The 18,802-nt window shown below is 33.3% G+C and overlaps 1 protein-coding gene across 2 annotated transcripts in view; it reads left to right on the forward strand.

The window, feature by feature from the left end:
• The first annotated feature begins 255 nt into the window (after window positions 1-255).
• LOC129938935 (JNK1/MAPK8-associated membrane protein) overlaps window positions 256-18,802 on the forward strand; it is a 43,329-nt gene continuing 24,782 nt past the window's right edge. Inside the window, exons 1-4 of one of the 2 annotated variants that reach the window (XM_056046774.1) lie at window positions 260-585; window positions 719-922; window positions 976-1,142; window positions 8,061-8,183. In XM_056046774.1, coding sequence (XP_055902749.1) covers window positions 359-585; window positions 719-922; window positions 976-1,142; window positions 8,061-8,183 — 721 coding nt within the window. In that variant the 5' untranslated portion in view covers window positions 260-358. Of the gene's footprint in view, window positions 586-718; window positions 923-975; window positions 1,143-8,060; window positions 8,184-18,802 lie in introns of both variants that reach the window. The other variant, XM_056046775.1, reaches the window with a different exon arrangement.

The following is an 18,802-nucleotide window of genomic DNA, read 5'->3' on the forward strand; positions in this document are numbered from 1 at the left end:
TATTTATTTGCACATATCTATCGAATAAAAAAAACCGCGAGTCGAAATTCGTGCTGCGGTAATGGAAAGTTGAGCCGTTTCAATTTGTAATAATGATGAAAGTGTGTGATTTCGAAACAGAACTTTTAAATTTTGAACGCATACCAGCAAATTTAACCCACCCATTTAATCATCGAATTAATCAGCTGTTTATTGTATGTCTTAGACGAACCAACATGGCTACCGAGTATTTCAAATTTTATATCGATGTTTTTGTTTCCCATCTCAGTAAATTAAGCATTTTTGGCTGCAATCAGTGCCGGAAAAATAAAAAAGTTTAGTCTATTACAGAAGTAAATAAACGTCGTGTTTCCAGAAAATGTCAGAAATATGTCCTGGGAGATACTGTGGAAGAACTGAAGATGTTAATGGAATTTCAAGTTCTTGTGGGCCGTGTCCAATTGGCTACCGGGTTAACGAACAACGCGAGTGCGTTCGTTGTGTTCGTGACCCTTCTCATTACGATTTATTATATCTTGGATTTATGTTTATGCTTCCTTTTATCATGCATTTTTATGTCATCAATCGCTGCTGTGATAGCCTTAAGTAATTTTAATACATACCTTATAATAATTGGTCACATAGTATACAATACATACCTTATAATAATTGATCACGTAGTATACAACATAAAATACAAGATGAGCCGAAACTATTTTAACAAATCATTCTTTTTAAGGGACCAAATAACGACATACAGTTCCGCTGTGGTAGAGCTTGTGCTCTCAGCCCTGATTTCAGTACTATTGATGGACCCTGTTGGAACCTTTCATTTACATACGTGTGGCGTAGAGCATTTCTCGGATTGGTATACGCTATTTTACAATCCATCTCCAAATTATGTTTCGAAACTACACTGCACACAGGAAGCTGTTTATCCATTGTAATGCAATCCAACTTCTCATTTTTTGTTTACACATTAATTTTTAATTGCAGACAAACGATGGTGCTTGTTTTTTATTTCATTAGTTTATTGCAAATGATAGTCTTTAGATTGATTCTAAAGACATTTTTTTGGGTTTACAAGGATAGAGCTCTGTATAGCGCCATGTATTTCTTTCCAATTTTGATGTTTGGACATAGCGTGGCTTGTGGTATATTATGTAAGTAAAATTCTTGTCAACTTAAGCCCAAGTTACTTTTTAGCTCAAATACGTTTATTAAGATCTATAAGCACCCCAAAATTGTTGATCATCCACCTTATTCCTGCATGCTTTAAAGTAGAAAGAAAGGTTTCTTTTTCAATTAAGAAAGTGTTGTCTTAGTGTGAATAAATCCCATAACCCAGTGGTGGAATCGCGTAAAGTGTTTTGATTGTTGACCATACAAATTGATGATTTTGATTCCACGTAAGGTGATTATCAAATTGAATATCACTTTTTTGATATGGTTTGTTAGTGAGAGCTATTTAGGTGTCACTTTCATATATTTTGATTCATTTTTTGAAAGAAAGATAATTTGTATGAACTTCAGCTCCACTATAAATTAAAAATTTAGTGAAAAAAATTAAAAGATGTGAAAGTTAAAATAAAAATAAGTGAACAGTAATGTACACTTCAATGCAAATTTTGTTTCAGAGCACCAGAACAAGAAATGACTACAAAAAAAGTTCAATTGCTGAGAATCAATAGATAGAGCAAATATTTTCGAACTTCCTTACCCAATGTTAATTGTAAACTTTCTATCAAAATTTATAAATAAGTTATTTACAACATATTGTATGTACCTACGTATAAATTATTTATTTTAGATTTTGACAAATTTTTGATTGAACAAAGAAACGTTTGTGTATGTTTTGCGGTTGCTCGATTTACCATCATAAATAAGATCAACATATATTCCACCTTTGCTACAACTGGCTGCCATTTTAAATATTCTTGGAGGTAGTGGTTATCAATGAAAAGTTGGGGCTAATTGTGCTGCACCGATGGGCCAAAGTATAATGGCTGAAATAAACGCTGCAGTTATTAAGAAAATGCAGTCGGCTCTATGCCCACTTTTCATTATAATTGAACCCTTCAATTTAACAAAAGAATATTTTTTTGAAAAATATAACAAATATTTGTTTAATATTTCCACAGAATCTTTCATTTTCAACAATTGAATTTGTTTTTATTTTGAGGCACATTGCGTGATTCATTTTGAAACATCGTTAATAAATATCTTCCGTTCTGTGCAGTGCAGTGGAGATGTGTGCATTCAATGAAAAACCCTCATTTCATAAAAAAATTTTGATTTTGTACTGTCGTACAAACGTTGAAATTTAAAAATTTCGATCAACGGTTTTTTTTTTACTATTGATTATTTGTAAAATTATCATTCACAATCATTTATTTTTCTGTAAGATGTTATCGATAGGGGTGCCGCTAAAAAAATCACATATTCTATACCAATCACGTTTTCAATTTTAAACTTTAAAATGCCATTATTTATTATTAAATAGAGGCACATGATCTAATTAAATTTTAATTGATTTATTGATTGATAGAGAATAACTTAAGTCTATAAAATACTACCAGAATCGATCGTTGAGAAAGTTATATAGAGAAAAAGATCAGATTTTAATATTTGTAAAAACGGGGGTACTCTAATTTAATTGCTTTGTACTATTTTTTAAATGGTAGCACACCTTTCTTTCGAGGGTTTTCTATCAGCGTATATTATAAATTAATGATGTTAAGTTGTTCCAAAGGTCGTTGAAATGTTTTTTGTTTATAAAACTTAATAAAATTGCATCTGGTTCGCTTGAAATTTGCAATATTTAAGCATATTTTTTATTAATTTTAATTAAAAAATTTAATCCAATCGAGTCAAAAGTAGGCTATATAATTGAAATAAGTCATGATACAAAAATCTATCCACTTAGAAAGTGCCAATTTCAGTTCTAAGGCTTAATATACTGTGGTAACATGAAAGTTAAAAATACTGTGGATATGCCCATATACATGTATGAAACAAAACTTTGCAAATTTAAAATTCAACATAATGAATACAACAGCTGAAATTTATGCTTGTTGTAATTTATACCAAGTTTCTCAACCTTGGCTAAGTGCTGCCAGCAAATAGTAAAGTTTAAGCGATCACTTTACACAGAACAAAACCAATTTGATGATCAAAATTCACTATCAAAACAGTGACAATCAACTATCGCCTTACGCGATTTCATTTCCACCCCTGGTAAATAGAAATGCGGATTTTGGTCCAGAGCCATACAGTCAATGACAATCGTTATCGAGCCTGTTGAACGAATTTTTGTTCACAAAAATTGAAGAGACTACACGGTCGGGCAGGCTTGTTACCAACTTTACGATATCATATACTTAATCAAAAAATTGCACGTACAGCAATTGAAAATAAATGGGTTTCCCTTACACTATGAACTTCCTACTACAAATTTGAGCTTATTGACTTTATTTGATAAAATTATAATGTATAATAGGAAATGCAACAAAACTACAACAAAATGTTCGCGCTTTGATTCATGGTTTTTTTGTACCGTTAGTAGAATTTTGCCAGGAATGTCAAAGAATTGCTCGTACATCAAACAAATGTTCGTACACTGCTCTCTTCTGTAACAAAATGGAAATAAGGGTTCTTGTTAAATCTATATTGTGTACTGTAATGATATTGAGAGATCTAAATTCAGTATGCCGTGGTGTATTGATTTTTTCAATGGTTATTTTTTTTTTAATTTTGCAAAGTTTATTTTGAAAATGGGGGCTTCTCATAAACAAAATCTTCTTGAAGCAAGAAAACTGATTTTTGAACTAAGAAACGACGGAAAAGTTATGCTCAGATATCGTCAACTATAGGTAGACCACGGTCTACAGTTCAATACGTATTAAAAAATTATTTGAATAATAAAGCTTTGAAGTGGCCCCAGGAAGAGGTCGAAAAAAATACTAGGCAACCGTATGAAACGAAAAATTGAAAGAATGACTGATGTGTGAGAAATTTAGTTTTTATAGAAACAACCAATATTTACAAATTTTAAAAGAAAATTTGAAAGCCAATGCTTTAAAAATTGGACTTAAATAGTTGACTAACTTGTACAAGACAACGATCCTAAACATTCATCAAGGATAGTAAAGGAGTGGCTTCTCTGTAATGATAAATCGCAATTGTGTCAGCCTCCCCAGACCTTAATTCCATTGAGCATCTTTGGGATTATTTAGAAAGAAAGGTCCGAGAATCAAACATAATTAATAAAAACAAGTTAAAAGCCGTTATATTGGAAAAATGGAACAAATTTCGCTAGATCTCGTTTCAAAACTAGTTCTCTATATGAAGAATCGCCTTCAGGATGCTATATAAGCGAAAGGTTATCACACTCGTTACTAAAACGTACATGTATATATACATAGTTAAGTTTTTTATCACTGTACGTGCAATTTTTTTGACCTTTGATTTCCTACTTTGCCTAATTTGTTGCATTTTTTTTTCTTCATGAAGTCTGTACTAATTTATTTTGTTTTGTTTTTAATCCTCGTATAATAAACAATACCAAAATTGAAAAAAGAATGGTTGAAAATCTGTTTTTCTTTAAATACCTTAGCTATTATTTTGAAGAATCACCTGTACAAACAATTTTTTGATACAGTGTATGTAATAAAGCTTGATCTTAGAATTTACAAATCGCTAAACACGGAAACATTGCTGCTATAAACAGATTCTGAAATAAAACAAACAAAATTGCTATTACAATACAGTTGTCAGCTTTCAAAGCGCGACAAAATAGAAAATAGATTTATTTATTGTTTGAGGTCAGAGATTCCGGCTCTGTTATGATGGAAAGTAAAAAGTTTTCTTGGAAATACGCTAAAGTTAAATAATTTGGAAATGTACATTTATTAAATTGTATGGCGCAATTTTGAGTGTTTGCACATTGAATCCAAATGGAAATGGTTTTCGTATCCTGAAAAAGCTGTCCGCATACCGAAAATTTGAGATAAACGACTAATTTTCTTTTAAATATTTTCTAAATTATATGTATGTATGTATAAATATATTTTATATGACTTACAGAAAGTGAGACGTCTTTGTCACATGTTTTCAGTATTCGGACAGTATTGGGTAAAAATATACATACCTAGAAAAAAAAGGTTCAACCTTCAGGCAGTACTATGTATTTTATTTGAAATAATGGCGTTTATTTTTTAAAGAATGAAAGTAGACATTATACTTATTTATCATTTGAATTATCTCTGTTCTTGGCAGTAGTTTTATTGGCAATATTATCTCTTCTCCATCTAGGGAAATTGTTAATGCACATGTCTCATAATCAATTTTTATGCTCTATTAAAAAGTCTCTACCTAATATTCCATCAGTAGGTTAATTTATTTTATTATCTATTACACTAAATTTTTGTTCAACATTTTTATCTTCAAAACATAGATATAGTTTAGTGATTCCTTAAGTTATTATATATTCTTTAGCTATCCCATTTATCTGACAATTGTAACCATATTCTATGTATAATTACTATTGATTATGCTATTCTTAATTATTGAAATATCGGCTCCTGTATCTATTATTAGACTTATTGGTTGATTTCTGGCTTTTATTTTTAATTTTCTAAAATTTGTATTTTTGTCTGAATTCCTTATATAAATAAAATACAAATTTTGCCTGTTATTATTTCCTTGTGAATTTTGGTTATTATATTCTCCTATGTTGTTATTATAACTTCTATTCTGATTCTCATATCTATTGTTATTATTACATTGATTTCCATGACTTTGATGTCTATCGCTATTGAAATCATTCAATCTTCTATTATAATTACCTCTGAAATTATTTCTACCTCTTTGTTCCCTATTGACTGCTATTTTGACTGCTTCTGCAAGCTTGGTTGGTCTTGCAGCCATTATTAATGACTTATATGGTTCTGATAAACAATTTTTAAAGGCTGTCATTCCAATCTGATCATTCAATTTTCTCTGTGTTCAGCCCCTTGCTCAGAAATTTGTAGCTCATTTAATGAAGCTAGTAATGATTTTATGCGTAAAGCAAATATCAGAATTGTTTGATTGCCTTGATAGCATTTTGCAAAATCGTTATGCAATCTAGACGCAGTTTTGTTAGATTTATATACAGATCTTAAAATATTTTTGAAATCATTTAAGTTTGTTGGTATTTTCTCAGTTTGAATTTTATTTTTAACTTTTTCTGAGAGTTTGGTGGCCAAAATGAATTTTACTTAAAGTTTCTTTTGTACAGCATCATTAAGAGTATTGGAGTAAAACTCAATTAAACCCAAAAAATTATTAAGATCTTTAAAGTCACCTTGGAATTCAGGGATAACTTTAATAGCAGTTACTATATCAAAATTGGCCATTTTGTCGTTGATTTCAATTTCTTCTTCTTTGTAAGTACTTTCTTCTTTTTTATGCTTTAAAAATGTTTGAATTTGTTCTACTAACTTGTCAAATTTGATTTTTCAGTTTTGTATGTCGGTTAAGTCTGCGGTTTTGGTTGCTGTTGATCATACAGTGTCTATTTGTAAGTTAATTTGTTGTATATAGTCTGTAGAGTAAGTTCTGTTAGGTGATTTTTTAAATATTTTCTAATATATTGAACTCCATGAATTTTTATGTATAGCTATTTATTTAATTGTAAACATTAAGTGATTTAAGAGCGTGTTTTCTTAGATAATTCTTATAGTATGAGTTTAATTTACATAGTATGATAAATATCAGAAGGAAACAATTAACGTACGCTATCTTGTCTCACAATAATAATGCTAATGTTGTATTTGCTGCTGATGCTGCTGCAGCTACGTTGTTGTTTATTATTTCTACCTTCGAAGTTTTTCCACCCATGATGCTGTTAGATGACTCTCTGTTTACCGATGCTGTTAGTTGGCAAAATTCTTCCACCCCTCGTTTCTTAAGGTTTGCAGTTGTGCTAATAACTCTTTTCTTAGCGCACCTTGTGCAATGTCGACTTCTTTGCAGATCAGCACACTTTCGCTGGAACTGTCTTTTTCTTCCGCCTCGCTTCTTACTTTTAGATTTCTATTTTTTGTTTTATCTGCCTTTGTTTGTATTGCTCTATCATCAATGGCTTCGGTCCAGCTTCTTTCGGTGTTGGTATGTATACGGGCACTGCTTCTTGTGGTGCAGACGTCAATGGCTGGTATTCCGTGAGTTCTTCCCACTTCTTAAAGATTGCGTTAATCTCTTCTATCGTTGTCATTGGAGAATCAACGATTTCGTAGATGGTTTTGCTTGTATAGTCAATTTTGATTCAGGTTCGAGTTGCAGGATCGCCATGTAAGGGTTGTTGGTCAACCGCTTATCTCTCCGAGCATTTAAAATGCACGATTTACATTGAGTGTTATCTGAGCTCTCCAGCCGCAAATGAAAATGAGTCGTGTTCTCTATGTAATTTTAAAACTAGACTCCCTTTTGTTCTCAAAAATCTTTCCTATTTATACTTAAAATAATTTAACCAAATTTCATAAATCTTTCAATATATATTTATCACACTCTTGGAATATGAATTGACTTTTGCCTATGACCTACAAATACACCTCTTCACATGACGTAAGAATTAAATGTCTATTTGACAAAATAAACCTTGGTAGCATTTCTTAAATGCATTCCAATTGCTCATATATATATGTAGCTAAATAAATCCCCTGAAGAAGCTGGAAAACGACTGCTAAAACGTAGGGTAAAACCAAGATGGATTAGTTTTATTTTATTATTAATCGCATCCAACTGATAGATCATCAAAGCCCAAGAAACAAACAAATTTCTCACAAATTAAACATATACATATGTATGTATGTATAAAATCATGCTGGAGCCCATGTCTTATGTTCTCCTAAAGTTCCACTCAAACAATGTAATATGCCCAAAAACGTTAGACACAGCGACGCGTGGACGGGTCTGCTAGTATTTAAATAAGAAATAACGTTAAGATCGTATTTTATCTATAATTGTTTTATTTGGAGCAATAAACATTTCAGCGATTCATAAAATATGCTCCCATTTATTCTTTTGTTCTGTTATAGATTACGGCTTCCCCTATCTGAGTATCTTTATGGCGATGATTACAAATGCTTGGCATCAGTCAATTAAATCAGATCGTCCAATTCACTCAATTTTGAAATCAACAAAGACTTTAATTATAACTGGTAAATATACTTTTTTTATTATCATTAATTCAAGGGTAAAACCTAAACTTCCTTTATTTAAATATATTGATTTAATATGGCACTTGCATATCATTTCATAGATCATTTTTATTATTCATTCAACTATTGTACATGTGTTTCTATATATATAATTGTATGTATCGTACATTTGGTAAATTTGGATTGACGAAAACTAGATCAAATGAGCAATACAGTTTATTTGTATAAGTAAAGATTTTATTTTAAAATTATTAGTAATTTAACTATGTTCGACAAAAAGCAGTTTGCCGTCAAAAATAACTTAAATCTTTGTTTTCAAACAATTTTGAATTAAAACAATTTTTAGTAATGCTTTAAATTATTTTCATAACATCTTTTCTGAGAGAAAGATCAAATAATTAGGTTCTTAAGAAGCAACCTTGCATAAAAGATCACCAATTTATTTATAAGTTGCTTTTAAATTCCTAAAACTCGTTTTCAATTCCTTCTTATTTTAATGGCGAATTGAAAAATAATAAACGTTTCATATATATTAATTTAACATAAAAGCTTTGAGTCTCTCGAGAACTGAACTGATAAGAAATTCAGCAACGTGTAGCTTGTGAGTGGCACAATAAAGTTTCTTTCAAACTTACTTGTTTACCTTAATTTGTTTTTATTTAACTTTAAAAGAAAAAATGTACAGTTTGTAAGTTTTATTTACTCTTTTAAAACCAAAATATTTGATATGTAATTTGTTTATAATTTGTTTTCTAGCATCAGCTCCAATCTACAAGACTGACAACGATAATAATATTAGACTCCCAAAAATTGGGTCCGCAAAAAATTGCCAACAAATTGTTCCTAACTTATGCTGTTTTATTTTCCTACGATAAAAGATAACATTTTCTGGCGAACAATCTCATTCTTTGAAATCCTGCATTTATATTTTGTTACGTTCTTCGTATTTATAAAAATGCTGACAAGAACAAAATATATTATTTTTGGGAAAAAGTTTCAACACAATCTCTAACTTTTTGCGTGTTATGAACCAAAACCCTTTAAATTATTGGAATATAGCTCTTAAATATGAAATATTTAGAATCCTGTTGGAATCTTGGAATACTTTCTTATGTTGGGAGTAGTACAAATTAAATTAATAGACCATATCTATCTGGACAACAAATATGTAAATGTAAGGTTAAGCTGCACTTATGTTATTAAGAGAAAATTAAAGAACATTATGTAAATTGTGTGAGGTGTGTCCTCCCCTGATTGAAAGTCTGGATCCGCTCTTCATTTGCTTAATGATTGAATACTCGTTCTGCTTTGTGAAAGTCATGTCATTTTTTTAATCTATTTACTGTAAAGGATTGAATCTTAGAAAACAAACTCTTGTAACGAGCCGCTTTGCCTGTTTGGGGTCGTGACTGGCTTAATTGAACCCGTAGCTCAGCGGTTTCGAAGGTTCTTCGACCCAGGACTCATCACAAAAAATAATGCCAGTCTAGCATCCCGGTGGTAGTGATGCGCGAGATATTTATCATAACCCTCTACCTGGTTGTCTTCCTCGCTAAGAACAACCCCATTCCTCGGCTTCTTTTCCTTATCACTTCTTCCCCATTTTCCCTTTACTCTCTCATCCCTTTAAAAACAAAAACTTAAGCCATCATCTTCATGGTTTTAGGCTTCATAAATAATCCATAGTTTTCCTTTTTATTTAACAAACTATTTTATTTAAATATTTAAATTTTAAAATGGTTTAATCTATAAACTGTTTATATATATATATATGTATATGCATGTAGCAAAATTTAAATTTTTATTTTACACACAAATTAATTTAATACTTTAAATCTTGAATTTAATTTTATATAACTAAATAAAGTGGCAATCATACGCAAATCAACCAAAATCTATCATTGATTCGATAAGAATCGTCTTCGATTTTATTATTTTATTCTTGTTCTTTTAAACTTTATTTCAACTCCCCTTTATGCGGAACCCCCCCTTTGTTTGAAGTTATATATATACGAACGTATATCTTCCTTTTTTTTTATTTTAATTCGTATATATGTAAAAAAAGGAAACATAAACGACTTACCCCGTTCTTCTGCTGTAGTGGCCACTGCTGCTGGAAGGCTGGGTCGACGAATGGTAATTAAGGTGCATATATGTACGTATAAATATTATTCACTTTAACTAACTTCAAACAAACTATGTAAACTAATTTTATATTACGTTTCGCGGAACGTATCAAATCAAAATATTTTCGTAATTGATTATTGATGTTTTTACCACAAATTTAATTGAAAAGAAAAATTGTTAAATTCTCAAACAAAAATAGTTTAACTTTAAAAAAACTATATGTATTATATTCATCGGCTTCGAACAGCGTTAAGTTTAACGGTGGGGTTTTTGTCGGCGCCTAGACACCCTAGGCTACCGGGCTTCTTTAGCTTGGGTGTGCTGAATGCTGATTTTAAATCTGGCCACGCAATCCTGTTGATTCTTTGTCATTCAACATTTATATAGGTCTCTTATCCTTCAGAATACCTTTTGGGAGCTTGATAAAAAAAAGGAATACTTTTAAATCTAAGCACAAAGAACAGAATCTTATATGTATATAGTTCTATATATGCATCTACGTGCATACCTATATTACATACATACATATATATCTAATTGCAAATAAAATCGACATTTTACCTTGGTGGTTGGATAATTATTTTATTTTCAGTTGCTCGCACACTAAATGTAATTAAAAAAAATAAACGTACAAAACAATTGCCTTTTTTTGGCAAAGATAATTGAAATATTTAAATTATTGTTCGGATTCACTTTAAGATGACTGAGGGCTTTTTATAAAAGAAGTTTCCTCTCCGGCTATTATATTTGGAAAAGGTCTAGGCTTCCTAGCCAACCTGCGGACTACCCATTTTCATATATTAGAGAAAAAGCTCCTATCCCGTTGATGGTTCTCCACTTCACCAACACACGAATCCCAGTTTTTATCTCACGCTTCTGAATCAGCGCGGATTGGTCTCTTTTTGAAAAGTGGAAATGTTGCTTCTTAGAAAATCTACTCAACCTAAGCTTCCTAACCAACATTTCCACTTTACCGCCTCCGTATCTGCAACGATTGCTACCAGCTATTAAGTTTTGCATTCTTTTTGTTGCATACTTTAGGGATACCCGGTTTCGGTTATTTTGAAAATGAGCTTGTAGGTAACAGGGCTTTGCATTTTGCAAGTGTCTCGCCCCCAAGGAACATGCAAAGGAACCCACGACCTATCTAATAAAAACAGAGATCGAAAAAAAATATTCCAAACAAAATCGTTACTTGAAACGAATTTACGTTACATACAAAAAATAGGAAGTAAACATCAAAGAAACTATAGGTATTGATTGGCAATAAAGCAATCGGATTAAGTCTTGTCAAATAAAATGTAAACACAAAAATATACATACGCACATATACACATACCTCTGTATGAGAATTGGAGTTTGGTTATGCAATGACCATATGGTTACATTTTGTTAGTTTTGTTTTTGTTTTCTTTTTCTTTTTGTTTTGCCGTCGGCAAATGAAGTTTGAAAAAGATGCTTTGCCGACGGGAAATAGAAGGTTAAAAAAAAATTGTTTTGCCGTCGGAAGAACGCATTTTAAATGATTTAAAAATGTTTCTTAGTGAAACGAATTATGAAAATGTTTTTTTTTTTTTTTCCCACCAGGAATCATTTGATTCAAGGAAAACGTGGGACGCGAACCCACTTAACTTTTATCTAGTCGGGCAAAAATAAAAAATTAAGAAAATTATATTCATTGTCTCATATCCTTGGCATGGAATATACCTAAGGATTTGCCATTTAAATTCTCTAGTTCATACATGGCACTGCCTATAACTTTTTTAACGCGACATTTGACAAATTTAGGCAAAAGTTTGGCGCTAATGCCCTGAGTAAAGTTACTCTGCGCGAAGTTTCGATGAAAAACTTCTTGTCCTTCACGATAATTGACGGCTTTCGCACGAGTATTGTACGTGTTTTTTGACTTAACGTATGCCCTGAATATATTCTTCGATATATTTTGTCTCGCGAGGGCAGTTTTTACAGCATTTGGCAAGACTAACATTTCCGAGTCGTTCAAGGCATCCAGTTTTCGTAAAAGTCGGTATGAGGATCCGTGAGATATCATGTTTTGCCCAAATAGAGCAAAGTATGGTTGGCAATTCAACGATTCATGTACATCGGATCGTAGAGCGCAAGCTATGCTTGACAAATGAACGTCCCAATCATTTTGCTCCTTAGATATCATCACCCTCAACTTGCTCAAAACGCTCCTGTTAACGCGCTCGGCAATGTTAGCCTGCGGAGAATATAGTGCCGTGCGGATGTGCTGCACTCCATAATTAGACAAAAACCGTTTAAACTCGCTGGAGATGAATTGTCGCCCATTATCGGAATGAATATATTCAGGGGTCCCGAAAGTATGAAAAATATCGCTTTCGAGGAAAGCTATAACTTTCGACGAGGTAGCTTTCGTCATTGGTTTGAGGAATACGAATTTAGTGAAAGCGTCAACTACTACGAAAACATATACATTTCCTCGCTTCGTACGCGGATAAGGTCCCAAAAAATCTATGTACAACCTCTGAATTGGTCTTTCCGTCACGATCTGCTTGGTGATTGGTGGACGAAGAACCTTATTTGGGGCCTTTACCATTTTACAAGTATCGCAGTCACTCACGAACGCTTTTATGTCTTTAGCCATTTTTGGCCAGTAGTACTTATTTTTTAAATGACAATAAGTTTTCGTAAAACCACCATGACAACTGAGTTTAGATTCATGGACTGATTTAATACATTCGTAAGTGAGAGCATCTGGCAACCAAAGACGCCACAATGAATCCTCCTCCACCACATCACCAGTCCTGAACCTTACTCTTTTGTATATATATTTTCCCGATACAACAAGGTCAGGAAGAGCAGATTGATTGGAAAGGATGCTCTTTCTCAACTGAGAATATTGTTCCGAATCGAATTCAACAGAATCAAGATCGATCTCTTTACCTATTGTTAAAGAATCTAGCTCTTCATAGTCAGTTTTTGAAATGGTTAACTCTGCAGAAATCTCTTCCATCTCCATTCGCGACAGGACATCCGGCACTACGTTGAGGGACCCCTTTCGATGTTCAATTGTAAAATCATAGCCTTGCAATTCCAGGCTCCATCTAGCCAGTCGTCCGGATAACTCCTTCATCGACATCAGCCATTTTAGGCTAGAATGGTCTGTTATTATTTTGAAAGGTAATCCATCAACATAGGGCCTAAACTTCCTGACGCTTAATACAGCTGCAAGACATTCCTGCTCAGTAACTGTGTAATTTTTTTGCGCTTTGTTCAACTTTTTTGACATATAGGCAATAGGTGATTCGTTATCGTTCTCATCCAACTGGAAAAGAACACCACCCACTCCATCGGAAGACGCGTCGCACTGAATGACAAATTCTTTCGAAAAATCAGGTTGTTTTAACACTGGTGATGAGGAAAGTGCATCCTTAAGCTTGTTAAAAGCCAACACCGCTTCGGGTGTTAATTCAAATTTTGTCTTCTTCTTCAGACAATCCGTAAGTGGAGCGGTTACATCAGCGTAATTTCGAATGAATCGGCGATACCATCCGGTAAGACCGAGAAACCTTCGCACTTGTCGAATTGTTTTTGGAAGCGGAAAGTTGACCATTGCCTCCACCTTGTCAGGATTAGTCTTCAAAGTTCCTTGGCCGACAATATACCCAAGGAATTTTATCTCCCGCATGCAGAACTTGCTTTTGTCTAAGTTGATGGTAAGGTTCGCTCGACGGAGGCAAGCAGCCACTTCGGTAAGAATGCGCATATGAGACTTGAAGTCTGCAGTACAAATAAGCAAATCGTCTAAGTAAACAAACACATTATCACGGAGATGACTGGGCACCACTTGGTCGATAACTCGACACATTGTCTGACCCGCGTTACTAAGACCAAAAGGCATTACTCTGAACTGGTAGAGTGGCCTACCAGGCACTGCAAACGCGGTTTTCTCTCGAGACTTCTCGTCAAGGGGTATTTGCCAGTACGCGTCCTTTAAGTCGATCCCCGTGATAAAGTGAGTGTCTCTTATGCGACTCAATAAGCCTTCAACGTGAGGCAACGGATACGCATCCTTTACCGTGACTGCGTTAACTTTTCGAAAGTCGAGACATAACCGAACTTTACCAGGCTTTCGCACCAAAACGACCGGACAGCTCCATGGCGAATTACTGACTTCAATAACTCCAAACTCTAACATGCGGTCCAATTCCTTGTACGCCTCTTCTTGACGAACCGGAGACAGTGGGTAATGTCGAGATTTAATTGGTACAGCGTTACCCGTATCGATTGTATGACATCCTAGACTCGTTTTCCCTAAGCCTAACACCATAAAGTTGGGAAACAGGTTTTTCACTTTATCTAACTGAAGTTTTTGTTCTGGAAGAAGATCTATCAGTTGGGCGTCATCTTTAAAATTTACCTCCTCGTCACCATTGTCAATATTTCCTTCAATTTCACTGATTTCAGGCATTAAATGAAAATTTCGCCAAAAGTTCATCCCAAGGTAAAGCTTTTGAGTGAGGTTGGGGATTAGATAGTAAGTAATTGGTTTGGTAACTCCGTTGTACGTTGTTGGAACTTCGCAATATCCCACAATATCATGCGATTTCCCATCCGCAGTCCGCACTTCGTTTTTATATGGAGTTACTTTTGAACCAATTTTCTTTACTAATGCCCAACCATCTTTTCCAATAACGGAGATTGAAGCTCCGCTATCTAACAACCCGAAGACAGATTCATCGTATAGCTTTACGTCGGCATACATCCGACCATCTGAATTAGATGAAATTATAGTTTCGACAATTTGCTTACGAAATTTTTTTCGTTGTCGAAACCTTCGACGACACTTTTGAATATGAAAGCTTGATACATTATAGCCATGCCCAAAAATTCGAGCACGAACTTTGGCATAATTCATCTTGCGATCATGTAATGTTTGAAGATTAAACGCTTTAATGGGATAGGATGCAACTTCAGAATCTTCGACGTGACTTCGTTCCAAGATCTTGATTGGAACGTCTTTATCAGGAGCTTTACTTAAATTGTTGTTGGATGGAAATGATTTTATTGTTGGGAGTGGTTCGGAGCATTCCTGGTGGAACGAAGATCCCCACTCCTCCTCTCGTTCCCGTACAGGTTTCCCGAGTGTTTACCGCATTCCACAGTACTCACATCTTTTGCTCCACAAAGAAAGCAAAACAAATTTCTGGTTCTCGAAGGACAGAAATGATACGCATGGCCTTTCTGGTCACAATTCCAGCAAACATAGTTTGCCGTTGAAGTTGCTTTTCTAGCACCTGAAAAAGCTGCAACTTCCTCAGCCTCGAAAGGTTCAACTTCTTGGTTTTCTGCAATGGCAACTTCATGTACTACTTTTGGTACTAAGGATCTTTTAGCTAAAAATCGCTCAGCCTCTCGCGCTTTATTTCTGAGCTCTTCAAGGCTCTTTACATTCGCAGCCAACAAGATTTCACCGAGTTTATCCTTAGTGTTGTTTCGAATAACGTTTATCATCTTCTTTTCGTCAAACGGTTCCATTAATCGGTCGTTGAGACCCGCTACAGCATGGTAAAAATCATCGAATGACTCCTTAGGACCTTGCCTTCGTGTAAGCAAACGCATATATATTTCAACATCACTTTCGAGTCTACCGAACTCCTTGTTCATTGCCGTTTTGACGTCACTAAATTTTGCATTGGGGTTTCTTTTAAGATATGCCCAAAACCATTTGTTCGGCCTACTTCCGGATGAGAGCAAAATTTGAAAATTTGCCATCATCTGTTCGTCAGTATAACCAGAGGATTTTTGCATACGTTTGACTTTGAACAAAAATTCGGAAATATTTTCAGACTCATCATAGTTGATATGCCACCGATCAAGCCTACATCTATCTGGCGTGCTAAGCGAAGATGATGGTGCAATTGATTCCCTTGGCTCCGAGCTAAGAACTTCCGGCCCTCTATCAGCGTTTATCGAAAACGGATTAATATTCCTTGAATTATTTTTTTCTTGTTGATTGATACCAATCGACTCCAACTTTGCTATGACGTTATTCATAAAAACATTTAACGTCTGCATGAGCCTAACCTGATTACCAGTTATCGATGACTCTATGCGATCCAACAATTCATTTGTTTCATCTACTCTAATTGCATTATGGTTAGTACCACCGCTTTCAGGGGCTTCACCTTCGGCTGTATTTTGTACCCTACCGCCAATGTCAACATTTTCGTTTTCAGTGTTCATGGTAGATGTTAAATCAGAAACAATTGAGTTAATATCTTCAGAAAAACTAAACGTATTATTAAGCTCAAAACGATCGATCGTATTTCTAAATCTTTGATGGAACTCCTCAAATTTAGCTTCGGTATACAAACTGACTTCTTGAAGTTTCTCTTGGAAAGACTTTCTTCTCTGTTTGCTCATACCTCAACCAGAATCTACCGAGTATACCCCTTCACTACGAAAAAAAAGACTTCCGCTACTGACTCTATGAATCCGAGAAAAAAACTCAAGATCAATGAATTAATCAGTTCGAAAACCCTCACCAGAACAGGACACTCGAACTCTATTATGGTCCTAATGCAGGTTGAACTAGGAAAATTCAAAAAAAAATAAAAACTATCTATTTAAAAGTCTAAACCAAAGAAAATGCAATTTTTGTGCTCAAAAATGTAAATAAAAAATGTACCTAATAGTAAAAGTGTTAAACAAAAAAAATATAATTCAAAAACTTGAGTATAAAAAAAAAAAACGTTAAAATTTCAAAATTATTTTCAACGATAAAAAATGTATGTATGTACATATGTACATCTGTAATTCAATTCAAAGTAATTGTAATTCAATATTGTTTATATTTATATTCGATTATATTTCACAAAATCAACCCTTTTTCTAACAGGATGTTTAATATTAAACTAAATTTTAAAAATGATATCTCAACAAAAAAAAATTAAATTAAATTTCATAAGGATACGTGACCAAATTCAACACGAACATCCAGCTCCAAACCTGAAATTCTTGTTCGAACTTACCATCAAATATAATATTTTAAAGAAAAATAATTCAAAAATGTTTTCAAAATATATAAAAAAATGTATTATGTTATTATATTAAGAAAATTTAAAAACTTCAAAATGATTGATTATTAGTAAATATTGTGTTTATTTTCAAAATGTATCTTCATAAAAAAATAAAGGGATGAGAATCTAATAAGAGAAATACACAGGAAAAGAAATGATAAAAACGGAAAAGAAGCCGTGTTCTGCGAGCCAGATAATAAAACAAAATTAAAATAAACTACTTTAACTATTGTTGAAAAAAGGACTTGAGAAAAAAAATGTAATCTTTGAGTTTCAGAACTCCAATGACGAATCACTAACTTCATCCTTGAAGGACTCTGAAACTCTCCGAAAATAAATGACTGCTGGAAGGACCTCCGAATACGCCTCTCCATAGACGGGTCTCTTCCGAGCATTAAGATTTGTTTAAAGTGTGTGCCACTTGTCTTGCTATTTGAGTTCCTTATCAAGAATACTCAAAGACTTAAACACTTGATTCACATCACTTTTTAATAAAAAGAAAATTTTGATTATGTTTCACTTATGGCAACGCGGAACCAAATACCTCATATCCAGTAACCGGGACTCACAAAATCAACATAATCAAATTCGAATTTAAATGAAAAAAAAAATTAAAGAATGTTAATAAATTATTTTAAAATAATGAAAAAAAAACTAAATGAATTGGCTCAAAATAACTCTTTAGCCACTCTATCTTCAGAATTCAGATAGAGGGCTCCACGTTGCGGGCGCCATTTGTAACGAGCCGCTTTGCCTGTTTGGGGTCGTGACTGGCTTAATTGAACCCGTAGCTCAGCGGTTTCGAAGGTTCTTCGACCCAGGACTCATCACAAAAAATAATGCCAGTCTAGCATCCCGGTGGTAGTGATGCGCGAGATATTTATCATAACCCTCCCTACCTGGTTGTCTTCCTCGCTAAGAACAACCCCATTCCTCGGCTTCTTTTCCTTATCACTTCTTCCCCATTTTCCCTTTACTCTCTCATCCCTTTAAAAACAAAAACTTAAGCCATCATCTTCATGGTTTTAGGCTTCATAAATAATCCATAGTTTTCCTTTTTATTTAACAAACTATTTTATTTAAATATTTAAATTTTAAAATGGTTTAATCTATAAACTGTTTATATATATATATATGTATATGCATGTAGCAAAATTTAAATTTTTATTTTACACACAAATTAATTTAATACTTTAAATCTTGAATTTAATTTTATATAACTAAATAAAGTGGCAATCATACGCAAATCAACCAAAATCTATCATTGATTCGATAAGAATCGTCTTCGATTTTATTACCAAAAATTGGATCTTCAAGATCTCTTTTCTTCTTGTTCTTTTAAACTTTATTTCAACTCCCCTTTATGCGGAACCCCCCCTTTGTTTGAAGTTATATATATACGAACGTATATCTTCCTTTTTTTTTATT

The sequence above is a fragment of the Eupeodes corollae genome, chromosome 1 (assembly GCF_945859685.1).
Source record: "Eupeodes corollae chromosome 1, idEupCoro1.1, whole genome shotgun sequence".
In the NCBI taxonomy this organism is placed as follows: domain Eukaryota; kingdom Metazoa; phylum Arthropoda; class Insecta; order Diptera; family Syrphidae; genus Eupeodes; species Eupeodes corollae.